General features: G+C 39.8%; 1 protein-coding gene across 2 annotated transcripts in view; it reads left to right on the forward strand.

Moving 5' to 3' along the window:
- Positions 1 to 27,986, forward strand: part of CCDC88C (coiled-coil domain containing 88C) — a 110,839-nt gene that overhangs the window by 31,329 nt on the left and 51,524 nt on the right. For both annotated transcript variants that reach the window (XM_081331167.1, XM_081331168.1), the window contains exons 4-5: positions 9,887 to 9,956; positions 22,522 to 22,580. In XM_081331167.1, coding sequence (XP_081187293.1) covers positions 9,887 to 9,956; positions 22,522 to 22,580 — 129 coding nt within the window. The remainder of the gene's footprint in view (positions 1 to 9,886; positions 9,957 to 22,521; positions 22,581 to 27,986) is intronic.

Genomic DNA, 27,986 nt, shown 5'->3' on the forward strand with positions numbered 1-27,986 from the left:
TGGCCACCTAATGAGAAGGAAGGACTCACTGGAGAAGAGCCTAATGCTGGGAAAGATTGAGGGCAATAGAAGAAGGGGACGACAGAGAATGAGGTGGCTGGATGGAGTCACTGAAGCAGTAGGCGTGAGCTTAAAGGGACTCCAGAAGATGGTAGAGGACAGGAAGGCCTGGAGGAACATTGTCAATAGGGTCGCGATGGGTCGGACACGACTTCGCAACTAACAACAACAAAATACATAGAATGAAGGCTACTGCTAAACTTGTAAGCCGCCCTGAGTCTTCGGAGAAGGGCGGGATATAAATGGAATTAAAATAAAAAAAATAAATAAAATTGCCATCCTGAGAAAACTTCACTGGAACACAGTGACAAAAAGCAAACATGGAGTTGCTATATATTCAGAGAGTTTAATAGTGTGGGTACCTTGACTTAAGACCAGAAACCTGGTCCTGGTTGCAATCATAATTTAAGGACTACCTCTTCTATTTGTCTTTGGCTCTTTTCCTTGATACTGTGTTCACAATTACATATGAATCGTTGTCTCTGATTGTCATTGTTCACCTTATTCCTAATAAAAAATACTTGCAATTTATAGTTGCAAAGAGAGGTAGCCTATTTTCTACCAAAGATGTGGTGAAGACTGAAGAACTGAGCTATTGACAATCAACAGGCATGTGTCAGGGATTCTAGTATTTGTTTTTGGCTGATCAGAGACCTTAACATGCTTCTTTTTTTTGTCCTATATTTAGCATTTCAAGCTAATCAATGTAAAATGGTAAAATGTAAAAGAAACAATAGTACAACACAGTGATTTAACATATTTGTTACATTTATATTTCACTTTTTGTAAAAGGTAGCAGGGCAGCACACATTCCTCTCCTTTTTCTTATTTTTTCTCTACAGCAGGGGTGTCAAACTCAATTTCATTGAGGGCCGCATCAGCATTGTGGTTGCCCTCGGGGGGGCCAGGTGGGTATGGCCAGGGTGGGCGTGGCTGGAGTGCGTATGGCCTACTGGGTGGGCATGGCCAGCTCTACATCATTGGCATCAAGGGTGCCTATGGGGGCCTGGGCAGGAGTGGACAGATCTGGGGGTCTCTGGCAGAAGGAGGGTCTCAGGGCCAAGGCAGCGGGGGCTGTTCCCTCACTGTTTCCAGGATGGCTTCTGGGGCCACACGAAACCACTTCGCGGGCCGGATCCGGCCCCCGGGCCTTGTGTTTGACATGTCTGCTCTACAGGAACAGCTACATGATGTAAATTGGGCAGAGGGAAAGTGATTCATAGTCACCCAATAAGCTTTTGAGACCGAAGGTGACCAATATCCGTTCATGTTTTAATGAATGAATACAGTAGTCTAAATTGCATTCTTTCTTACTACTTTGCATGTTAAGTTCAAAGGCGCCAGTTCAAAAGAGCAGAGCAAATGACCTGAGGTTATACATAATACAGACTGACAGAAAACACCATTGATAAAAGAATCCATCTGGTTTATATGTTTATAAAACCTCATTGAGCAGAACACATAGTTCTTTTCCTATTTTATCTTTATAATAATCTTTGAAAAAACATGGTAACAACTGTAACAACTTTTCACCTGCATTGTATCTTTCAAAAGCAAGGCAAAAGTTAAAGCATGAAAACATATGTGTTTATTCAGCATGTACCTACACTGAATAAACAGTCTAAATCCTTGTTTTAAATCCTAAATCCTGTTCTGAAGGTTGTATATATGTGGGCGTCATCTTACTTCTGTTTGAGCAAAGAATTACTTCCCCAGCTGCTCTGTCGTGCGCATCCCTTGCCCTTCAAGGAATGAACTTCAGGAATCTTTGGCCCTTGAAATAACTTTTGATATTTTTATAGTTGATTGGGCTGGCTATGTACTTCGTGCATAACAGCACAATAGCCTGTTTCCAGTGCTCTGTTCATCAGACTGTACTGATTCTGTAATAACACAATTTAGTGACACTTTAATAGCACTTTTATTTGTAGAGAAAGTCTGGAATCAATTTAGTAATAATGTTGTGGTTTAAGATTACTATCCTATATATTCCTATTAGATGTTGCTTTACTTTTTTTTAAAAAAAAGCTTGTGAGGGCTTCCTTTAAGTTTGTTTTTGACACAGAATGAGCTAATTCTCAGTTCTATGGTTTCTTACCAGCCTTTTATTAGAAACTACCTCATTGTCTTCTCTTTCAAACAACAGGCTTGATAGGGTAAACTGACACCTTGACCATAGATATTCTTATGTGGTGACATGAAGAGTCTTACTACTGCTATATCTGAACAAGCCCCATTGAAAGAGGTGTCCTTCCATGTTGATTTTATAAAGCTGTTTATAAAATGCTTGTTATGCTTCATGAGAGGTGTAACAGCAGATGTTTCTGAATTCAGCATTTATTACTTTTTCATACCGTCTGTCTGGAAGAACTGCATCTGAGGAAATGTCATCGTGAAATTTCTTGGGTTTTGAAAATCATACAAGATAAAATCTTGCTGTTGATACCCTTTTGAAAAATACCACCCACCCCTCAGTTCCTTAAAAAGATTATAATCCACCAAATCAACAGAGCCTATCACATGCAACCTTAATACTTGGATCCTCTGAAACTCACCTAGCAAGGCTATTTTGAGGTTACTTATTTGTGAATGTTAATTAAAGATAGAGAACATTTACCTGTGGGTTTGTTACATGTCAGGACAAAAGCATATTCTTGATGTGGGTGCACCTGTTAATTTTTCCCCCATGACTTTTATAGTTAACTCCAGGTGAAGTAATAATTACCTCATGATTTCTGAGGTATATTAATTAAGTGATTTGCAGGAGAGAGAGAGAGAGAGAGAAATTAACTCAACAAGGCAGAATATTGATGCAGATAAGGCATTCCGTGATCTAGTTCTGTTCTTAACAATTGTATTTTTTAATACTTGCTGATTTTCATCAATGCAAAGAATCCAGAATTGGTTATTGGTTCTTACAGCGGCCATTAAGAACAATATGGGGATCGCTTAAATCTCATAAAGTTATTTAACATTAGCCTAATGTTATTTAAAGCAATCTATTGTAAAATAACAGTAGATTACAGGTAGTACTTAACTTACAACATACAACAATTCATTTAGTGACTGTCGAAAGTTACAACACCACTGAAAAAAGTGACTTATGACCATTTTTCACAGTTAAGACCGTTGCAGTGTCCCCAGGGTCATGTGATTTACATTCGGATGCTTCACAACTGGTTCATATTTATGACTCTGGCAGTGTCCCATCTTTTGCGACCTTCTGGCAAGCCAAGTCAATGGGGAAGATTAAGGTTAAGATTCACTTAACAACCGTGTTACTAATGTAACAACTGCAGTGATTCACTGAACAAATGTGGCAAAAAAAGTTGTAAAATGGGGCAAAACTCACATAACAATTTTTTCACTTAGCAACATAAATTCTGGGCTCTGTTGTGTGGTCATAAATCGAGGACAATCTGTACTTTAAACCCAAATTGGTTGTATTCACAACTCAGATTATTAATGGTTCCTGGATAATGATGAATCTTGAAAGCATCATCCAGAATCAGTGCCTAAGATAGCATGGTTAGGTGATTGTCAAGGCCTGTAAAAAATGGAGTCTGTGTAGAAGAGGACCAGGGTGAACCTGAAGGAGGGGTCAAACATGTCATCAGTGATGAGTCTCTGTGTGCTTGGAAGAGATCTCAGTCCAGCCCACCTTGAATGCCTCTCTTATCTCCCGCTCATTTTCCTTTGACTGCTAGTTGATTAGATTCTTGTAGAGCCCTTAAGCTTGCAATAAATCTTTATACTCATTTGAACTGCCTGAATCTCCTGATTTATCCGATGCTTGGCAGCCTGGTCCTCTGCTCCTATTGCTGTTCATCTTTCTATTCCTGCTTGTTCAAAGGCTTTTTCTGAGTTGGTGGACATTACAGCAAGTTAAGGGAGGTGGAGCAGTTTCTATTCTCCTTAACTTCTTCTTTGGTTGACTAACTAAGCATATTGGCTCTAGTAAGGAGGAAGATAAAATTCAACAAGATAAACATTTTTACTTAGGGAGTGTTTTTTTTAAAAAATAAACCATTAACATATCAACTTCTCTCATTATTCTACCTTGAGTAATTTCACATACTTCTTGGTGTTTGATTTGGATTTGGGAGGTTTAATTTTTTCTGATATATATATTACTAAAGATTGAGTTATTATAAAGTTTATACTATTACATAAATCATTTTGGACTACTTTTACTGAAAGGAATAATATATCAGTTTTGCAATTAGTCATAGTTGAATTATGAGATTAATTCATTGTGTACACAATTCTTAGGTTACCTGGAAAAATAGAAATAGAAAATACAGATATCTTGGAAAAGCTGGAATGCTTAAATAGCATTTATAGTTTAATTACGACTAAGCATTCCAATTAAGCCCATAGTGTTTGTAGGACATTTTGTAAATAGTCCAAAATTGCCAGAACAATTATAAGATTTGATTAAATAAAGTCCTAGTCAGTTGCCAGTGCAAACTGAATTATAACATTCAAACTAGTCTCTTGAGACTTTAGCACTTCTAGAAAGATGGATTGCATTTTAACCATCTATGTAACTTTAAGTGACAGAAATTTAATATATTATATTTTCTTATTACCAGTTACAGCAGAGAAACCATCAGTCAACTATTTGATAGTATAATCCAAATAAACTCTAGGTTAATTTGCCTGGAGAGCATTATAAACATGGATGATTGGTTGCATATGATTTGATATTACGGTGAAAATGATCAGGTTTGTTGTTATAAATTTCCAGTCAGGGAATACATTGGTAAAACATGCTGCTGGCAATGTATTTGCTTCACTAGATTTGTATTTGTGTAATAACAGATAATTTGATTTGTGGGAATCAACATACATTGGTAGGTTTTGTGTCTCATGTTTCCTATGGCAAGAAACATGGCTTTCTGTGACTATCAGCAATAAAAAAAGTGAGCGTTGAAGCATGAACATTAAAAGCAAACAGCATAGATTCACAGATGTTGATTATTAAAGAACATATATACTGTAATTTAAGAACTAAAGTTGTGGTAAAATGTAATCCTAAGGTTCTCTTCAATTATATAAAATTGTATGGAAAAAAAATCCTGGAAAAATGCAATGAAAAACTATTTCCATATCAGTACCATGAAGACTGCATAGAGATGCAGTCACTAGGAATCTGTTTAGGTTTATGGTCTGATTTAGGACATAATTTTGCTACTGAGCCAACATGTAGTTTGATTATAAGCAGGTAGTATTATTTTTTTACATAATAATAAAATAAAAAAGAATTTAAATTGCACAAGTACACATTTGCATACAACTATATACAACTTTAAATTGCTGTCTATTAATAGGAATATAAATCTTATTTATACAAGAAGGGAAGAATTTACGCCGGAACAACAGAACTTGTAGACATTGTTGTCCAGGCAATTAACATATTGAATTAACTTTGCATATTGAATTCCATATTGAATTAGTTATTTGGCTACTTTTTCATAATGAGACAAGGCTAAAACCTGACACTATGTTCTTTCTGTGATGAATGTGAGACACAGTTCTGATTTAACACAGAAAGAGTGTGTAACTTTAAGGATCCAGATGAATTTGCATTTAATACGAAGACTATGATTAAGGCATGATTTTGAAATAAAAGCAAAGGTTTAAAATCAGCTTTTTCACAACTTTTAGTGGAAATATGATGATGACCTATAAAGCCCTAAATGGCTTGGGTCCGGGATATCTCAGGGAACACCTGCTGCCAGCATCAAGTTCCCTTCATCCAGTGCGCTCCCACAGGGAGGGTCTTCTCAGGGTGCCGCTGGTAAAAGATTGCCGGCGGATAACACCCAGGGGGAGGGCCTTCTCAGTGGGTGCGCCTGCCCTCTGGAACCAGCTGCCCGTGGAGCTTAGGACTGCCCCTGACCTCCGTTCATTTCGCCGGGACCTGAAGACCTGGCTCTTCGAGCTCTCTGGCCCAGGCTGAGAATTTTAATTTTAATTGGGGTTTTTATTTTTTCAGGGATTGATGTAATTTTTTTAAATTGTTTTTAACTTTTGTATTCCTTGTTTTAAATACCCTGTAAACCGCCCTGAGTCCTTCAGGAAAGGGCGGTATATAAATCCAATAAAATAAAATAAATAAAATAAAATAAAATAAATATGTATTGTCTGGGACAACATTTATTGGTTTGATTCTATGTTATAACTCACACTGGACATCTTAAGCATTAAATACACAAAAACATAGGATACAGCTGGATGCCCAAAGATAAATAAAAACCCTACTTATTGAAAAAGGGAGGCGGTGGCTCAGTGGGTTAGGACGCTGAGCTTGTCAATCAAAAGGTCGGCAGTTTGGCGGGTTGAATCCTGAGTGCCACGTAACAGAGTGAGCACCTGTTACTCGTCCCAGCTTCTGCCAACCTAGCAGTTCGAAAGCACGTAAAAATGCAAGTAGAAAAATAGGGACCACTACGGTGGGAAGGTAACAGCGTTCCGTGCGCCTTTGGTGTCTAGTCATGCTGGCCACATGACCATGGAGACATCCTCGGACAAGCACTGGCTCTTCGGCTTTGAAACGGAGATGAGCACCAGCCCCTAGAGTTGGAAACGACTAGCACGCATGTGCGGGGGCACCTTTACCTTTACCTTACTTATTGAAAAAGGTCCCAGATGTACAATATAACTAAAGAAATATTTTCCAGAGGGAGGAAACAAGGAACATCACTGCTCAAAAAGAATTAGATAGACACACAAGAGACAAAACACTTATTAGAGTTGGGAGGAGGGAGGTATAGAATATTCTGAGGGAGAATGTAGCTGTCTGAAGGGTTATGCATCTTATTTATGTATTGCATTAACATGCCACCTATCTCACACTAAAAAGCCACTCTAGTTGGTTTACTGTTAAAATAATAAATATTAAAAAATTAAAAACATTAAATACAGACACAAGAAGCAAGAAAAGCAAAATCAGTATGGCAGTCATAAATCACATTAATTATCCTTAATCATAAAATCTGTAATACTTTGCAGAGTGAAATATTCTGTTTGTCCTCCAAGAGCTCATATTGCCTTTTCTGAGTATATTTTTGTTATTTTATAATAATATTTAATAAAGATTTAAAAGTGACTGCAACAGGTTTGCTATACTTTCCAGAATAGTTCAAAGTTTATTCCAGAATGCATTGCAGTTCTCATACTTTATATCCATTGTTTTCTGCTTGAGATTTAAAATCACCTCTTGAAGAGATCCAGCATCTTATAAATGTCAACATTCTCATAACATCCTTTCTACTTTCCTCCATTCTTCTCTCAGAGATGGTACAAGATGCATTGGTGGCTTTAAACAGTCTCTGTGGAGAAAATGGAGGTCCTTTTTTAAAATAAATAAATAAATCACTAATTACAGTTAACACTTTTAATTATGCAACATTCTTGTTTTTTGCATGTAATTTTGCTTTGGGCCTTCAGAGGTGTGCAGAGTCAAAGTCTATTGCTATGCTGGTCAGGAAGCTGAAATAAAATGAATAGCACTTGCTTAAAGTCTGATGGCTGCATTTTAGATGGATTAAAGCTGAATCAGCTGGAGAGAGATTCTGTCAGCAAACTAGTATTAAATTAGGATTGAATAGCCAGACTTCACCCATATATGCCATTAGGTCCATCACAACCCTTAACTCTCTTCTTTCATAATACCCCAAGATTGTTCAATGGTGATATAAATACTGAATCATAATAGCTTTGTCAGCTTAAGACCACTAATAGACCGGTTACTTTTCATGATAGGCACTTTTTATTTAGTCCCAATATGAAAACTATGATTGAGTGAGATATACTTTGCAATACGTGTCTCAATCATTCTATATTCTACTGTTCAGCAAAACAAGATAGGGCTATGCAAGAGTAAATATAATATATAAAACATGCTTCTGAATAAATCTGGTAAGCAGATTACCTTGTGGTAAAATCTGATTCCTAAAATGTATGTTAGATCTTGAATTTGTACCTCTTGGAATCCATGCTGAACAAGATGTGAATTTTAATTATTGATGTTGAATTACCATTAGAATCTGTTGGCAGGAAGAATGTTCTTTTCAAGAATCATCCATAAATATCAAAATGTTTGCCATCTAGCTCAAGCAACAGTAAAATCATTGATCGCGCCAATGTCATTAGTGAGCCAAATGTTAAAATTGACTTTGTGGGAAGAATAGTAGAGCATTAGGAACAAGGTCTGTATTCTGCAAGTTTAATAAAGAGGCTCATTTATTTTGTGGGCTTTCCACAAGTCTAGTAGTTTAAATGAAAATTGGACAGTCACTCATATGCCCTCTGAGTTACATTTTCTCCTAACTGTTTGTTTGCTAACTCTCCCCTCTGGCCATTTAAACATTCTACCACCCCCAGCACTATCCCAATATACACAGAGCTGAGGCTGACTTTAAAGTAAGTTGTCTAAACAAATGTTGCTTCTTTAACTCTCTGACCCCGATTGACCCTGACAAGTCATATCTAAATTGGAAGGAGGAAGATAAGACTCTTTGCTTGTGTTACTGCCTCTTCCTCTTCCATTTAAATTGTTCATGCCTACTATAATGGCTTCCTGATTTTGTTCATTTTTTTAAAAAAAAGGTTCATATCAAACTAACAGGAACAGGAATACATAGGAATAACAGATTTAAAAGGGGCGAAAGACATGAGTTTATATTGTGAATAAAATAACTCCAAGTTTTTTTTAAAAATGGTCTAAATTTCTTTCCCTTCACTCTGTCAAAACAAAACAAAAGTCTGAGAATTTGACAACACACGCATTGCTGCAAGTCAGGTGTAAATTCGTCCTTCCAGTGACATATAATAGTTTTGGCCATTGCCTACATTCTTGATCTCCTGATAAATTACATATATTGGGGATATAACCAAGAGGAATATAGACACCTTGCTCTGGGTGCCAGCCTTCCACCCAAGTAAATGACCAGAAATATCCTTAATACAAATTGAAAAGTATCTTCCAAGAATTTTAAAAAGTTCAGTGTCACTTTTTAACCAAAAATGATGAGTTTTTCTACCAATATGACAAGTCAAGCACACAGAAATTGAAAGATACCAAATCCCTCTCTCTGGAAACAAAAAATACTGGATCTGCCTGTATATTTGATGTACTGTAACCATCCACATTTATATCATGGCCTCCTGTGACTCTCACCCCTTCAGAAAATTGCCTATCCCTTCCTAAAGAGTTTTTTCCCTGAATGAAGAAGCAATTGGTTACATGAACCAAAGAAAAGTGGCTGTTTCAAAAGGGTGGTGCTACATGGTTGTTCTAAAGCATCTTTTGAGAAACAGAAAGCAATGCGCAATCCTTTTTGAGAGTTTTCCAAAGAGTAGGAATAAACAGCGGATGCATTTCATTTCAGCTTACAGTACTCATATACCAGATATAAGTCCCTAAATTAACAATGTGCAAATGTACCATAAGTGATTTTCATCAAAAACCTGGCTTTTTGAGTTAGCTGGCCTGGACTGAGTGGGTTTTAAGATTTTCAAATTCTAATTTTAAATTTTGGGGCTATTGATTTAATTTTATTTTAATTTTTATATTGTATTGTTTTAATTTTGCCCTATAAACCGCCCTGAGTCCTTCGGGAAAAGGGCGGTATATAAATTGAATTAAATAAATAAATAAATATGCAGTTTAATACTGCATATGATTCAATTCAGTACACATTATTCATGGCCAGATTAATTTATTTTCAAAGTTAAGGATTTTATTTTTTTGTCATTTTAGACAAGTGAGATTTAATGACATTTTTTAAAAGTTTATATTTCTTTCCTTTTTTTTTAGGAAGTCCTCCAGCAACTGATCATAATGAATTTGCCAAATATCTTAACAATTGGCAAAGATCCTCTCTCTGGTGAGTACCTTGGTAACATCATAATCCCTTTTACTTTAAGCTAAAAGTTTTGCTGCATACTGTATAACCACATAAATGTTTTATATGACTGTTTTATTGCATATAACTTAACATTAATTTGGCAATGAAGAACAGGATAGGCAGAATAACAGCACAACTTAAAAATGGTGTATGTTATTTGTGTACTGTTTCCATCAAACAATAGAGACCTGTGCTCCAAGAGTCATTTGGGGGAATGAATGTGCTTTCCTGTATGTCAGCATTGTTTTATTGCACTCATCCCAAAAATGAGACCAAGGGACTGGGGAGTTGTGATTTTAGCTGCAGCTCTTCTTCACTGCTGTTTGCTGCCAGCTTAGGCACCAGAGGGATTGTCTATGTCTAAAGAGAGGTTACCATGGCAATATTTTTGCCCTTCTGTATTCTTTCTATAGGATTTTGCAGTGTCAGAAATATTTTCCAGTGCTTGAAAAACAGGAAACTGTTTTCTCAGAATTATGTTTTAGATACCAGCATATAGTGTAAGTTGTCAGTAATAGGCATATTACACTGATAAGTATTTTTTTTCTAGGCTAATCAAAGAAAACAGTACAGGTAGTCCTCAACCATTTATTTAACCATTGTTTAAAGTTACAACAACTCTGAAAAAAGTGACTTATGATCAGTTGTTGCACTTACAATCATGCCAGCGTCCCGACAGTGACATGATCAGGTGCTTTTGGCAGCAAGCATCTATTTACAAGGGTTACAGGGTCCCGGGATCATGTGATCACCATTTGCAACCGTTCCCAGGAGGTTTCTGACAAGCAAAGTCAGTGGGGGAAGCTGGATTGCTTAATGATTGTGTCATTTGCTTAATGACCAGAGCAAAACAAATGGTAAAGTTGGGCATGACTGACTCACTTAATGACCCCATCACTTAGCAACATAAATTCTTACCTGAGAGCCTTATATAGAATATTTTCTAATACAGATTAGAACTTTTCTGCATCTGGGCATGCAATTTTTAGTCATGGCTCTCTTGATAAACATCCAAAAGTAATGCCAACACTTCAGAGCAGAACTAAGCAGAATTAACCCGGTTACTACTTGAATATGCTAACAAATTATCAGGATTATAGGCTGGCCTCAAAAAGCAAGGTCTTTCTTCTTCTGTACAATTGCCAAGAAAACTACATAGAGAGGTAACCTTGAACTTAGCAGAAATCATGTTTGACTCAGTAGAAGATTTTAATACATAATTGGTCTTTCTAACTTGTGAACCAACATAATAATCCCTTATGAAGGTGAAATTAAGACTTATTAAAGCCCAATAATGTACTGAACATAACTTGTGGACTCAGTTCTGTTTTGTAATTCACATGTCATAAAAGAACTTCTATTAATAGATGTGAGATGGGGGGAAATGGGCAGGAACATGTACATACACACAAACATGCCCACACAGAGTTACTTCTACAAGGTAAATTCAAGTCAGTAATCTGTTCTTATTTCTTATTATACAGTGGCCTTAGCTTAACAAACTAGTACAAATATTTATTTATTTTATTTATTTTATTTCCATTTATATCCCGCCCTTCTCCGAAGACTCAGGGCGGCTTACAAGCTTAGCAGTAGCCTTCATTCTATGTATATGCCTGCTTATTAGGGCTTTCACACACACCACAAGCGGCATTATTACAAAGTCAGCTTATTGCCCCCCACAATCTGGGTCCTCATTTTACCTACCTCGGAAGGATGGAAGGCTGAGTCAACCTTGAGCCACCCAGAATTGAATTTCTGGAGTGAGCAGTAGGTTATCCTGCAATACTGCATTCTAACTACTTCACCACCATGACTCTAAACATGCATATGGTTATATACAAAGCTTTATATTTTTTTACAGTTTCTTATATATACACTTTTTCCATTCCCATGGGTGCTTTGTTTAGGTTTCACTTTTGGCTTGATTTTTATCTCCTCTAAATTAGAGGAAATTGTGGGGGGGGGGGGAGAATTCTCTTGAGACTCTTGGAAAGCCAGCAGCTTGTCTCCGAGCACAGCTCAAGTCCTTTTCCTCAGCCAATCTACTATGGAGATCTCCCTTTTTGGATCCTGTTTGCTCCTTAGTCGCAGATTCTTAATTTCTGAAGGGAACCTCTCTTCATTAGTGCAGCCGACTCCTTCTGCAATTCCAGTTCTTGATACACATTGCAGTCCATAAAGACGTAACACCCATGGCCTAATAGATCTGCCCTTTTTATGAATTTTTACCACTAGGCAGGCATGCCTTTTTTATAAGTTCTCTAATCGTTCTGAAAATCTTTTAGGTTTCATTTTGAATAGAGCTGACATATAAATAAAAGTCCTTCGCCTTGAGATTAATTTCAACACTTGTCTCAATCAAGGAAACACCCTCTGCCATAACGATATACTTGACTGTGTGGACCAGTTCATTGGAGCATGCTCAGATCTAATGTCAATTGCTCAAGTGACTTGTTAAAAATAAAAGCAGATTCTTGTTGGAAAAAAATGAACAAAATCTAGTATTTTTATATTTAAAAGATTTCATCCTGAAGAAAGGTTTGTTTTATTAGAATGAAATATCTTACATGTTTCAACACGTACTCTTAAATTTATTTTAAACAGACTTGTTTCTTTCATATTTGTGTTTCTCATCTTCCATGGAGGATTTGAAAGGGGTGTTTTGACTCATTGTTGTTGTTGTTAGCTGCGAAGTCGTGTCCGACCCATCGCGACCCTATGGACAACATTCCTCCAGGCCTTCCTGTCCTCTACCATCTTCTGGAGTCCATTTAAGCTCACGCCTACTGCTTCAGTAACTCCATCCAGCCACCTCATTCTCTGTCGTCCCCTTCTTCTATTGCCCTCGATCTTTCCCAGCATTAGGCTCTTCTCCAGCGAGTCCTTCCTTCTCATTAGGTGGCCAAAGTACTTGAGTTTTAGCTTCAGGATCTGGCCTTCTAAAGAGCAGTCAGGATTGATCTCCTCTAGGACTGACCGGTTTGATCGCCTTGCGGTCCAAGGGACTCGCAGGAGTCTTCTCCAGCACCACAGTTCAAAGGCCTCAATTCTTTGGCGCTCAGCCTTTCTTATGGTCCAACTTTCACTGCCATACATTGCAACTGGGAAGACCATAGCCTTGACTATACGCACTTTTGTTGACAGGGTGATGTCTCTGCTTTTTAGTGTGCTGTCTAGATTTGCCATGGCTTTCCTCCCCAGGAGCAAGCGTCTTTTAATTTCTTGGCTACAGTCCCCATCTGCAGTGATCTTGGAGCCCAGGAAAATAAAATCTGTCACTACCTCCATTTCTTCCCCATCTATTTGCCAGGAATTGAGAGGGCCAGATGCCATGATCTTGGTTTTCTTAATGTTAAGTTTCAACCCAAGTTTTGCACTCTCTTTCTTCACCTGCAACAATTTAATTTAATTTAATTTAATAATATTTATATACCGCCCTTCTCCCTGAGGACTCAGGGCGGTTCACAGGGCAGAATAAAATACTAAATACAAACGTTAAAACAAGATTAAATAATTGCCCATATTAAAACAGTTGGAATCAAGTTCTAAAACACCAAGTTAAAATTAAAACACAAGACTAAAAACCCCACCAATCCCCATCAGGCTAGGCCGGCTTGAACAAACAGAAACGTCTTGAGATCGCGACGAAAGGAGCGAAGATCGGGCGCCATCCGGAGCTCTACCGGTAGCTGATTCCACAGCTCCGGAGCGCCCACAGAGAAGGATCTCCCCCTGGGGACCACCAATCGACATTCTCTGATCGGTGGCACCCTGAGGAGGCCCTCTCTGTGGGAACGCACAGGGCGCAGGGAACTTGATGCCGGCAGCAGATGTTCCCTAAGGTACTCCGGCCCCATGCCATGAAGGGCTTTAAACACTGTTACCAGTACCTTGAATCTCACCCGGAAGACAACTGGCAACCAATGCAGCTCACGGAGCAGCGGTGTAACGTGGGAGTATCGGGAGACTCCCAACACAACTCTCGCGGCTGCATTCTGTACCAGTTGGAGCTTCCGGGTGGTCCTCAAGGGCAGCCCCATGTAGAGAGCGTTGCAGTAGTCTAGACGAGAGGACACGAGCGCATGAGTGACCGTGCACAAATCATCCCGGCTAAGATAGGGCCGCAACTGGCGCACCAGGCGAACCTGGGCGAAGGCCCCCCTAGTCACAGCTCCTATATGGTCTTCCAGGGTGAGCCGTGAATCTAGGAGGACTCCCAAGTTGCGAGCCCTATCTACGGGGGGTAATAGTTCACCCCCCATAGCCAGAGGTGGAACATCCGAATAAACCCGGGATGAAGGTATGCAGAGCCACTCAGTCTTGTCGGGGTTGAGCTGGAGTCTGTTCCTCCCCATCCAGACCCGAACCGCCTCCAGGCACCGGGACATCACGTTGAGGGCATCACTGGGGTGGTTTGGGGTCGAAAGGAAAAGTTGGGTATCATCAGCGTACTGATGATACCCAACTCCAAAGCCACGAATGATCTCACCCAGCGGTTTCATGTAGATGTTGAACAGGAGAGGCGAGAGGACCGACCCCTGAGGAACTCCACAAATGAGAGACCTCGCGGTCGACCTCTGCCCTCCTGCCAACACCGACTGCGAACGTCCCCGGAGATAGGAGGAGAACCACTGTAAAACTGTGCCTCCCACTCCCAATCCCCTGAGACGCCGCAGCAAGATACCATGGTCGATGGTATCGAAAGCCGCCGAGAGGTCTAATAGGACTAGAACAGAGGAATATCCCCTGTCCCGAGCCCTCCAGAGATCATTCACCAGCGCGACCAATGCCGTCTCCGTGCTGTGCCCGGGCCTGAAACCCGATTGGTACGGGTCTAGATAATCCGCTTCATCCAGGACCAGAGGGAGCTGATGCGCCACCACACTCTCAACAACCTTCGCAAGAAAGCGAAGGTTGGAGACAGGACGAAAGTTGTTTAATACAGCTGGGTCCAAGGCAGGCTTCTTGAGGAGAGGCCTCACCACCGCCTCTTTCAAGACGGCGGGGAAGCAACCCTCACTCAGAGAAGCCGATATAACTGCCTGGAACCAGCTGCGTGTCCTCTCCCGGGCTGCATAGACCAGCCAGGAAGGGCACGGGTCCAATAAACACGTGGTGGTGCTCAGCCTCCCCATGATCCTGTCCACTTCCTCCGGAGTCACAGAATCAAACTCCTCCCAGATGATATCGACAAGACCGCCAGTGTCCTGATCGTCAGACTCTGCCCAGTCAGAGTCCAGACCGGTCCGAATCCGAGCGATTTTGTCCGACAGATGTTGATTAAACTCCTCGGCACGACCCTGCAAGGGATCCTCCCTCACCTCCTGATTTAGGAGGGAGCGAGTCACCCTAAACAGGGCGGCCGGGCGATTATCTGACAAGAGGCTCTTTAGTTCTTCTTCACTTTCTGCCATTAGAGTGGTATCATCTGCGTATCTTAGGTTGTTGATATTTCTTCCGGCAATCTTAATTCCAACTTTTGATTCATCTAGCCCTGCCTTTCTCATGATGTGCTCTGCATATAAGTTAAATAGGCAGGGCGACAGTATACAGCCTTGCCGGACTCCTTTCCCAATTTTGAACCAATCAGTGGTTCCGTGTCCAGTTCTCACTGTTGCTTCTTGACCCGCATATAGGTTTCTCAAGAGACAAATAAGATGGTCTGGTACTCCCATCTCTTTAAGAACTTGCCACAGTTTGTTATGATCCACACAGTCAAATGCTTTAGCATAGTCAATGAAGCAGAAGTAGATGTTTTTCTGGAACTCCCTAGCTTTCTCCATGATCCAGCGTATGTTGGCAATTTGATCTCTAGTTCCTCTGCCTCTTCGAAATCCTGCCTGCACTTCTGGTAGTTCTCGATCCACATACTGCTGAAGTCTAGCTTGTAGGATTTTAAGCATGACTTTACTAGCATGAGAAATGAGTGCAATGGTGCGATAGTTTGAACATTCTTTGGCACTGCCTTTCTTTGGAATTGGAATGTAAACTGATCTTTTCCAATCCTGTGGCCATTGTTGAGTTTTCCAAATTTGCTGGCAAATTGAGTGTAGCACTTTTACTGCATTGTCTTTTAAGATTTTGAATAGCTCAGCTGGAATACTGTCACTTCCACTAGCTTTGTTGTTGCTCAGCTTTTCTAAGGCCCACTTCACTTCACATTCTAGGATGTCTGGCTCAAGGTCAGTGACCACCTCATTGTGATTATCAGGGACGTTAAGCTCATTCTTGTATAGTTCTTCTGTGTAATTTTGCCACCTCTTCTTAATCTCTTCTGCCTCGGTTAGGTCCCTGCCATTTTGGTCCTTTATCATGCCCATTTTTGCATTAAACGTTCCCTTCATTTCTCCAATTTTCTTGAAAAGATCTCTGGTCCTCCCTATTCTATTGTTTTCTTCTATTTCTTTGCACTGTTCATTTAAGAAGGCATTCTTATCTCTTCTAGCTATTCTCTGGAATTCTGCATTCAATTGGGTGTATCTTTCTTTTTCTCCCTTGCCTTTCGCTTCCCTCCTTTCCTCAGCTATTTGCAAAGCTTCCTCAGACAGCCATTTTGCTTTCTTGCATTTCTTTTTCTTTGGGATGGTTTTGGTTGCTACCTGTTGTACAATGTCGCGAACCTCTGTCCATAGTTCTTCAGGCACTCTGTCTATCAGATCTAATTCCTTAAATCTATTTGTCACCTCTACTGTATATTCAACAGGGATATGATTTAATTCATACCTGAGTGGCCTAGTGCTTTTCCCTACTTTCTTCAGTTTAAGCCTAAACTTTCCAAGGAGAAGCTCATGGTCTGAGCCACAGTCAGCTCCTGGTCTTGTTTTTACTGACTGTATAGAGCTTCTCCATCTTTGGCTGCAAAGCATATAGTCAATCTGATTTCTGTGTTGACCATCTGGTGATGTCCATGTGTAGAGCCGTCTCTTGGGTTGTTGGAAAAGAGTGTTTGCTATGACCATCGTATTCTCTTGACAGAATTCTATCAGCCTGTGCCCTGCTTCATTTTGCACTCCAAGGCCAAACTTGCCTGTTATTCCAGTTATCTTTTGGCTTCCTACTTTAGCATTCCAATCCCCCATGATGATAAGAACATCATTTTTTGGTGTTAGTTCTATAAGGTGCTGTAGTGCTTCATAGAACTGGTCAATTTCATCCTCTTCAGCACTGGTGGTTGGGGCATAGACCTGGACTACTGTGATATTGAATGGTTTGCCTTGGATTCGAACTGAGATCATTCTGTCATTTTGAGGATTGTATCCCAGTATTGCTTTTCCTACTCTTTTATTGACTATGAAGGCTACTCCATTTCTTCTGAAGGATTCTTGCCCACAGTAGTATACCTGATGGTCATCTGAATTAAATTCACCCATTCCTGTCCATTTTAGTTCGCTGATACCTAAGATGTCAATGTTCAGTCTTGTCATCTCTTGTTTGACCACGTCCAGTTTTCCTTGATTCATGGATCTTACATTCCAGGTTCCTATGGAGAAAAAATCTTTACAGCATCGGACTTTCCTTTCACCACCAGACACATCCACAGCTGAGCGTCCTTTCGGCTTTGGCCCAGTCGCTTCATTCTTTCTGGCGCTACTAGTACTAGCCCTCTGCTCTTCCCCAGTAGCATATTGGACGCCTTCCGACCTGAGGGGCTCATCTTCCAGCGTCATATCGTTTTGCCTTTTGGTACTGTCCATAGGGTTTTCATGGCAAAGATACTGGAGTGGGTTGCCATTTCCTTCTCCAGTGGATCACGTTTTGTCAGAACTCTCTGCTATGACCTGTCCGTCTTGGGTGGCCCTGCACGGCATAGCTCATAGCTTCATTGAATTACGCAAGCCCCTTCGCCACGACAAGGCAGTAATCCATGAAGGGGGTTTTGACTCATAGAATTAGCCTTATCTTTGATAAAACCTGGCATATACAGGTGAAACTCGAAAAATTAGAATATCGTGCAAAAGTTCATTTATTTCAGTAATGCAACTTAAAAGGGGAAACTAATATACGAGATAGACTCATTACATGCAAAGCAAGATAGTTCAAGCCGTGATTTGTCATAATTGCGATGATTATGGCGTACAGCTCATGAAAACCCCAAATCCACAATCTCAGAAAATTAGAATATTACATGCAATCAATAAAACAAGAAGTGTACATAGAACAATATCGGACCTCTGAAAAGTATAAGCATGCGTATGTACTCAGTACTTGGTATGGGCCCCTTTTGCAGCAATTACTGCCTCAATGTGGCGTGGCATGGAAGCTAACAGCCTGTGGCACTGCTGAGGTGTTATGGAAGACCAGGATGCTTCAATAGCGGCCTTCAGCTCTTCTGCATTGTTCGGTCTCATGTCTCTCATCTTTCTCTTGGCAATGCCTGCCAAGGTCAGGCGAGTTTGCTGGCCAGTCAAGCACAGTAATCCCACGGTCATTGAACCAGGTTTTGGTGCTTTTGGCAGTGTGGGCAGGTGCTAAGTCCTGCTGGAAAATGAAGTCGGCATCCCCATAAAGCTCGTCTGCAGAAGGAAGCATGAAGTGCTCCAAAATCTCCTGGTAGACTGCTGCATTGACCCTGGACTTAATGAAGCACAGTGGACCAACACCAGCAGATGACATGGCTCCCCAAATCAACACAGACTGTGGAGACTTCACACTGGACTTCAAGCATCTTGCAGTGTGTGCCTCTCCATTCTTCCTCCAGACTCTGGGTCCTTGGTTTCCAAATGAGATGCAAAAGTTGCTCTCATCAGAAAAGAGGATTTTGGACCACTGAGCAACAGACCAGGTCTGTTTTTCTTTAGCCCAGGTAAGACACTTCTGACGTTGTTTGTTGTTCAGGAGCAGCTTGACAAGAGGAATACGACATTTGAAGCCCATGTCCAGGATCCGTCTGTGTGTGGTGGCTCTTGATGCACTGACTCCAGCCTCAGTCCACTCCTTGTGAAAGTCCCCAACACTTTTGAATGGCCTTTTCCTGACAATCCCCTCCAGGCTGCGGTCATCCCTGCTGCTTGTGCACCTTTTTCTTCCACACTTTTCCCTTCCACATAACTTTCTATTAATGTGCTTTGATACAGCACTTTGGGAACATCCAACTTCTTTTGCAATTACCTTTTGAGGTTTTCCCTCCTTATGGAGGGTGTCAATGATGGTTTTCTGCACAACTGTCAGGTCAGCAGTCTTCCCCATGATTGTGATTCCTACTGAACCAGACTGAGAGACCATTTAAAGGCTCAGGAACCCTTTGCAGGTGTTATGGCTTAATTAACTGATTAGAGTGGGACACTTTGAGCCTAGAATATTGCACCTTTTCACAATATTCTAATTTTCTGAGATTGTGGATTTGGGGTTTTCATGAGCTGTAAGCCATAATCATCGCAATTATGACAAATCATGGCTTGCTTTGCATGTAATGAGTCTATCTCATATATTAGTTTCCCCTTTTGAGTTGCATTACTGAAATAAATGAACTTTTGCACAATATTCTAATTTTTCGAGTTTCACCTGTAGAGATAGCCAGTTAAAGCTGGCTGTTTTGAAACAGTCTTCAGAAGATGTGGCTGCTTTAATGATTTGAATAAGACACTTTATATTCCTACATGTTGCAAAGCACCCTTTCAAACGCTTTGTGCAGTGGTAATAATAGTACAAAAAGCCTTCCTAAAGTGGTATCTTAGCCAGTTTTTCTTTATTGTCATGTAGCCAGCATCTCTCTTGACCCCAATGGATTATTTTGAACTATTGCTGAGAAGTGATTCAGAAAAAAGACTGGCTTGTCCTAGAGCAGGATAGATCAGGGGTGTCAAACTGGCGGCCCGTGGGCCAGATGCATCACAAGCAGGCCATGCCTACCCTGGCTCCACAAAGGCAAAAAAATGTCGTGATACATAATGATACGTCACATGATGCAATCGAGTTTGACACCCACTTCAGTTGATAGCAATGGAGGAATTGGTGAAAGGAGTAGCGGTCTGAATGATACAGAAGGCAAAGCATTGAACATTTATTGCAAAGGATTTAAATTCATTTTGCCAACAGTAATTGATACTTATAACGTCTTCTATCAGACCACACACAATTAATTGACGGATCCTCCTTAAATCATTCAAATTTACCACTGTTTGTTGTAGATTAGCATATAAGATGTTGAAGAATGAGGAAATTAATCAAGTAAATATTGGATTTTTCATTCCTTTTTTTTGACAGGGTTAAGACTATGCAGTTGATAATTTCTATAAAAATAAACTCTTCCTCCAGCAATCTGGGTGCATCAAATGTCTTGCTTTAAATCAGTGTTTCCAACCATTCTTTTCTTGTTTACTCTCCTAATCTTATTTCTTTGCCTTTTTATCTTTGTTTTGTGCTGTAATCTCTTTGCTGTCTCCCACAAAATCTTACCATCTGTTTCTTCCCTATTTCTCACACTGTGAGAGTGGGGGCTCATCTCTGGTCTTGTACTATAGAAAAGCTTCTAGACTAGATTTTATTCCCTAAAGATCTAAAGACCTTAGCCCCATTGTGGGGAGCAGATGGGTGTACTACAAATCCCTCCATTTTAATTACCTAGTTAGCTAGTGTGAAAGCAGTTGCCTTGGAATTTTTGGGAAAGGAAAATGCCACTGAGTTAATTTTTAAAAGCAGTGATGGTCTTGTATGAGATCTGTTCTTCAAATTTAAAAGATAGAGCATTCTGTGGTGCCTTCAGTTTACAATCCATTGTGGCAGGTAGCTTTTTGCAAGGAAAACAGTTTTTACTTCATCAGATGTGTAAAGTAGACCCTGATTCATATATAGTTAAAAACCTGGGAGTATGTGAAGCAGAGATATAAGAAAAGAAGGAAGGACTTAAGAGATGATGCATATAATGCTGATGAATAAATTATTAATGGAAGCATAATCAAAAGGTGTGCTACCCTTTTCATATAGAATGTAAATACTAAAGAGCTACTTGAACACTATTCAAAGGACATGAATAAGGACAGTAAGGACATTACTTACTTTTTTTAAATTTATAGCCAGAATCCTCATTTAAATAATGACATAATTTGTTGAATCTGTTAACCCAGATGCATATTTCTCTTTCACAGTCTCCATACAAACCTGCAAACTATTTCAGTTTTAATGCCAGAATGATTTCTGGAAGGAATTATCTAGTTTTTCTAAATATATAGTTGAAGTTAATAAAGAAAAAAAAGCACTTTGTATGTGTGTGTATGTGTGTGAGAGAGAGACAAACAAACAGACACAGTAATCATTTTTAGAGGCAATAGATTTTTCCAGAGTGATACATCAAGTCACAATGGATATGTGGTACCCATTAATTCTGTGTCAGATGAGGGTATTTCATCTTTGTTCCCACCATGCCCATCTATTCAGTGTTCTGTAGAGAAAGCTAAAAATAAAAACTGCTGCTTTTTCTAAAAACCCGAACAAGTGAAAGGGTAAATGTTGAAATAATGGCTAGCATCTTGTTTTCTTTTTAAGGTGACCTAGAGGGGAATACAATTATCATTATGTGTATGCCAGTCCCATTTTATAAAGGCCTTTTACTGAATGACTTCTGATATCTCCCAGGAGGATTTAATAGGCACAATTATTTCAGGGAACATGTGATTGTTTTAGCTCGACTGGAACAAGGAGGATGAATTTCAGTCATACAAAACTAGACATGAAACATTGTTCCCCTAGAGTAGGTCAATTTATAGAGTCCATAATTTGGGAAAGACACATTTATTTTTAATTTTACATAAACTAAATTTAACAAACAAATATTTAACAAATAACACCTAAATTAGATATTTGTTATGATTAAAAGATGTACTGTATGCTGTAATTCAATCAGTATGGATCAATGATCAGTTGGGTCATAATGAATTATTTCCAGCCTTTTAATCATGCTAAGGGGACGCGGTGGCTCAGTGGGTTAGGACGCTGAGCTTGTCGATCAGAAGGTCGGCAGTTTGGCGGGTCGAATCCCGAATGCCGCATAGCAGAGTGAGCGCCTGTTACTCGTCCCAGCTTCTGCCAACCTAGCAGTTCGAAAGCACGTAAAAATACAAGTAGAAAAATAGGGACCACTACGGTGGGAAGGTAACAGCGTTCCGTGTGCCTTTGGCGTCTAGTCATGCCGGCCACATGACCACGGAGACGTCCTCGGACAAGCACTGGCTCTTCGGCTTTGAAACGGAGATGAGCACCGGCCCCTAGAGTCGGAAACGACTAGCACGCACGTGCAGTGGAACCTTTACCTTTAATCATGCTAAATCAAATTATATTTATAACATTATACATTGTTCTAAAACTCCATTATATAACTTAGGACAATTATGAAAGCTACAGTTATAATTTCAAGTTATAAGCAGTTTATATTTCTTAACAGAAAAATGCAACATAAAACCACCTTGTATACTGTGATGCAAATTTGTTTAGGAGATATGCAGTCTCCTAAACAGCAGTCTGCCACTGATTCTGCATTGTACATATTATACTTTTTAAAATAAAAACCTTCATAATTTTTTATTAATGGCCAATTTTTGTCTCTTAGGTAAAAGTATAGATGAAATTAAAAAGCTGCTACTTTTGGTATTGGGTTGTGCTGTACAGGTAAGTTTGGGTTTGATTGCTACTAATTCATTTGAATAAATTATTTTCCTAAGAGTTGTTACATACGGCTGTCAGCCATCTTTGACTGAACAGAGTCTGCAATCATCTCAAAGGTGTTTTTTCTCCCCCAAAAGGCAATTGGAGTAAGTGTTTTTCCCCCCTTGAGGATGAAGATGTTTCACTTCTCCAAGAAGTTTCATCAGTTCTGACTAGATGCTTTTTTTGGTGGGGGGTGGGGGGACATGGAAGGATTATGGTCACAACTAATCGTTTCATTCCCACCACCACCATCACCATCCAGCATCTTTGAGACAACTGTGACCTGGATGATTGAGAATCTCCATAGTCAGTTTGCAATCTGAGATAATAAAGTTCTCTGAAGGCTAAGTCACTGATTGTCATGCCTTCCACGAATTCGTCCAACAATTTTTTGAAGCTAGCACTACATCTCATGGTAATGAATTCCACAGTTTAATTACACATTGTGTTACAAAAATGCTTTTGTCTGTCCAGATTCTACATAGATATCATTTTATTGGATGACTTTTGGTTTTAAAATTTTGGGAAGGAGAAAATAGCTTCTCCTTGTCTACTTCATTCATGCCATGCACAATTTTGTGCACCTCAATCATGTTCCTTCTCATTCATTTCCTTTCTAAATTAAGAATATAAGCCCTTATAGGAAAATAAGCTCTAATGCGTCTTTTGGAGTAAAAATTAATAGAAGACCCGGTCTTATTTTTGGGGAAATATGGTAACATGAGCAAGTCCTGCACTGGTTATTTTCTGCATACAATTTGAAGTTATATCAGAAGAATAAAATAGAATAAATAGAATAGAACAGAACAGAATAGAATAGGAAGGGACCTTGGAAGTCTTCAGTCCACTGCTCAAGCAGAAGAATCTATACCATCTCATACGAATGACTCTCTAGTCTCTTTTTGAAAATCTACAGCGATGAAGCACCCACAATTTCTGAAGACAAGCTGTTCCACTGGTTAACTGTCCTCCCTGTCAGGAAGTTTCTCCTTAATTCCAGGTTGCTTCTCTCTTTGATCACTTTCCAACCATTGTTTCTTGTCCTGCCCTCTGGTGCTTTGGTGAATAACGTGACCCCCTCTTCTTGGTGGCCATCAAATACTGGAATACTGCTATCGTGTCTCCCCTATTTCTTCTTTTCTTTAGACTAGCCAAACCCAAGTCCTGCAGCTGTTCTTCATATGTTTTAGTCTCCAGGCCTTTGATCATCTTAGTTGCTCTTCTCTGAATTTTTTCCAGACTCTCAAAATCTTTTTTGTGATACGGTGACCAAAATTGGCTGCAGTATTTCAGGTGTGGTCTCACTAGGGTTTTATAAAGCGGTACTAATACCTCGTGTGATCTTGATTCTGTGCCTCTGTTTATACAACCCAGGATTACATTAACTTTTTTGGCTTCTGCTGCACACTGCTGGCTCATAGTCAAGTGATCGTCCACTAGGACTCCAAGGTCCTTCTCACAGTTACTGTTTTTAAGCCAGGTCTCGCCCAATCTGTACTTGTACCTTTGATTTTTCCTGCCTAAATGTAAGACTTTGCTTTTCTCCACATTGAAACTCATTTTATTGGATAGGGCCCATTGTTCAAGTTTGTCAAGATCTTTTTGGATCCTGAGTTTGTCTTCTGGAGTGTTGGCTACTCCTGCCAGTTCGGTGTCTTCTGCAGATTTGATGAGTTCCCCTTCAATTCCCTCGTCTAAGTCATTGTTTGAGATACAGTATTTAAGAGTACTGGGCCTAAGACGGAACCTTGTGGTTCCCTACTGCTTACTTCTCTCCATGTGGATGTAGTGCCATTGAGGACTACTCATTGAGTACGGTTTGCCAGCCAACTGCAGAACCATCTGATGGTGATGTTGTCTATTCCACCTTTTTCTAGCTTACCAAGGAGTAGGTTGTGATCTACTTTATCAAATGCTTTACTGAAGTCTAAGAATACTATGTCCACAGCATTTCACTGGTCTACTAGTTTAGTCACTTTATCGAATAATGATATAAGATTGGTTTGGCATGATCTGTTTTTAACAAATCTGTGCTGGCTACTAGTTATAACTTTGTATGCTTCTAGTTGTTCGCAGATCTGTTTATTGATTATCTTTTCTAGGATCTCCCCAGGTATTGATGTTAAACTGATTGGTCTGTAGTTTCCTGGGTCCATTTTTTTCCCTTTCTTGAAGATGGGAACCACATCAGCCCTTTTCCAATCCTCAGGTACTTCCCCTGTTCTCCAGGATTTGTGAAAGATACGTTGCAATGGTTCTGAGATAACATCTACCAGCTCCTTCAGAACTCTAGGATGTAGTCTGTCGGGTACCGGCGATTTATATTTGTCAAGGTCGGATAGGTGTTCTCTTACCATTTTCTTGCTTATTTTAATTTTTGTTTCTAGTTTGTCTTTTGCAGTGGTTTTTTTGGTATGTTGGGCTATGGTTTCTTTTTGTGTGAAGACTGATGCAAAGTATGAGTTAAGCAGCTCTTTCTCCCTGTTGCCTGCTATTTCCTTGCCATCTTCTCTCTTTAATGGGCCTACAGTTTCCTTGACTTTTTTCTTGTTAATATGTTGGAAGAAACTTTTTTTTATTATCCTTGATTTCTGTTGCAAGTCTTTGTTCGTTCTGAGCCTTTGCTTTCCTGACGTCATCCTTGCATGTTCTGGCTGTCTGCTGATAATCGGCCTTAATTATTTCCCCTCTTTCCATTTTTTGTATTTGTCCTTTTTGTCTTTCAGTTTGTCAGAGAGATCTTTGTACAGCCATGCTGGTTTCTTCTTGAATTTCCTGTTTTTCTTTTTCAGTGGTATTTTGCTGGTATGGGCTTTTATGATCGCATTTTTCAGAGTTTCCTATGCTTCTTGAGTTGTTTTCCCCTTTAGGATTTTCATCTATGGGATCTTTCCTAGGTTCTCTTTGAGTTTGTTAAAGTCAGCTCTTTTGAAGTTTAAGACACTGGCTGGATTGTTTTCTACTGCTAGTGTTTGCATTATATTAAATTCCAGTTTGACATGGTCACTTTCACCCAAGGTTCCAGCAACTTCAACTCCCTCTATCACTTCTTCTCTATTAGTTAGAAGTAAGTCCAGTATAGCTTTTTGTCTAGTTTCCTCCTCAACCTTTTGGATAACAAAGTTGTTGGCTATATAAACCTATAGAGCTCTTTATGGCTTGTCACCTAATTGTATACATAACTGGGGAATGTGTTTTTCTGTGTCAGTACTGGTTCTTTGAAATGGCCTCCTGATTGGTTTTTCTGGAAAATGTTAAAAAAACAGTGGATTTTGCAGAGGCTTTTCTTAAGTTTATCCCTGATACCACCTTATTGTCTTCTTGCTTTGTGTGTCTTTATGTTTTTATGTGGCAATTGATGTGATCGTTGTTATTGTGATTTGGACTGGTTTTCATTGAACTGTGTATGTTTTAAATTTTTATGCGCTATAAGTTGCCAAGAGTCATTTTGATTTCAACAGAGTAGAAGTATAATTGAGCGATTGTGTCACGAGGTACATACACACCTATAAATTAGTGTTTATAACAACTACATGGTAACAAAATACTCACAGTCTGACTTTCTCTTAATGCTGTTGATTCACCAAAAAAAATAGAATTGCTCATTTTTGATACAATTTGGTAAAAAATAATTTGTTAGATGAAATAAAATACCAAACCAAAGCAAACCATTTTCTATAACCTCTTCCATCCTAGTAACCTGTTTAATTAAAGAAAATGCATAGTGGTACAAAGTACATAGTGTAGAATTTTTTTTTCAAGTTTAGATAATTTGAACTAAATGACATAAGCATTTTAGAATTAAAAATACTATCGTGGGTCTTCCCCACTCTACAATTAAATAGAAGATTACTGCTATAGTAATGTAAACTATACCTTATGCTTAGTCAAAGAAGACTAGAATATAGGAAATAGGTCTGTATAACATTTTAGAGTTCATTTCCAAAAGATACTTTTTACAACAACAGTTTTATGATGTTTCAGACTGATGCAACATTCACAACAAACACCTTTTGGGGGTCAGATCAAAGTACCACCCAGTTGTAATAGAGAATTAAAACTAAAAGTTAATTTTATCCTGTCCATTAATGTTAAAATCATATTGAAGCTCATGGCTATACAGAATTTTGAAATTAGATTTCTGTGTCTACTATATTACAGTAGCATGTATTAGTAAAATACTAGTACAGATCTTGCTTATTCACTAGCTTTTTTCATACAGAATGCATACATATATTAGTATTAAAATGTAAATGATGACTATTTTAGCAACTCTTTCTTATATATATGTAGGAATTTCAGAAGAAATACCTTATGTTCCAATTTCCGGGTTTATATTACGAAAGTTGAGATTTATACTTCAACCATGTGCAGGGTTAATTTGATGTTATAACTATTCAGGTGCTCTTAGCAACATTTACCACATGTACATATTCATTCATAGGAGGCGGTCCGGGTCTGGATGGGGAGGAACAGGCTTCGACTCAACCCTGACAAGACTGAGTGGCTGTTCGTGCCGGCATCCCGGGAAATTCCGATTATCCCATCATTGGCCATGGGGGGGTGAGCTATTACCCCCCGTAGATAGGGCCCGCAACTTGGGGGTCCTTCTAGATTCACAGCTCTCTTTGGAAGAGCATATTGGAGCTGTGACTAGGGGGGCCTTTGCCCAGGTTCGCCTGGTGCGCCAGTTGCGGCCCTATCTAGACCGGGATGCCTTGCGCACAGTCACTCATGCGCTCGTGACCTCTCGTCTAGACTACTGTAATGCTCTCTACATGGGGCTGCCCTTGAGGTCCACCCGGAGACTCCAGCTGGTGCAGAATGCAGCCGCGCGAGTCGTCTTGGGAGTTTCCCGATACTCCCATGTTACACCTCTGCTCCGCGAGCTGCATTGGCTACCGGTTGCTCTCCGGGTGAGGTTCAAGGTGTTAGTTATGACGTACAAAGCCCTTCATGGCATGGGTCCGGATTACCTACGGCAACACCTGCGACCGGCGTCAACGTCCCTCCGTCCAGTGCGCTCCCACAGAGAGGGCCTCCTCAGGGTGCCGCCGATCAAAGAATGCCGATTGGTGACCCCCAGGGGGAGAGCGTTCTCTGTGGGCGCGCCAGACCTTTGGAACAGCTTACCGGTTGAGCTCCGGACGGCCCCCGACCTTCGCTCCTTCCGGTGCGATCTTAAAACATTCTTTTTCGAACAAGCTGGCCTGGTCTGACGGGATGGGGTTGGGTTTTTAAAATTAGTTTTTAACTTAATATGTATTGATTTTATGGGCATGATGTTTAATTGGTTTTTAATGGTTTTTTAATTTTTGTATCTGATTTTTATTGTGTATTGCCCTGTTCACCGCCCTGAGTCCTTCG

The sequence above is a fragment of the Vipera berus genome, assembly GCF_964194415.1.
Source record: "Vipera berus genome assembly, chromosome: 1".
NCBI classification, from domain to species: domain Eukaryota; kingdom Metazoa; phylum Chordata; class Lepidosauria; order Squamata; family Viperidae; genus Vipera; species Vipera berus.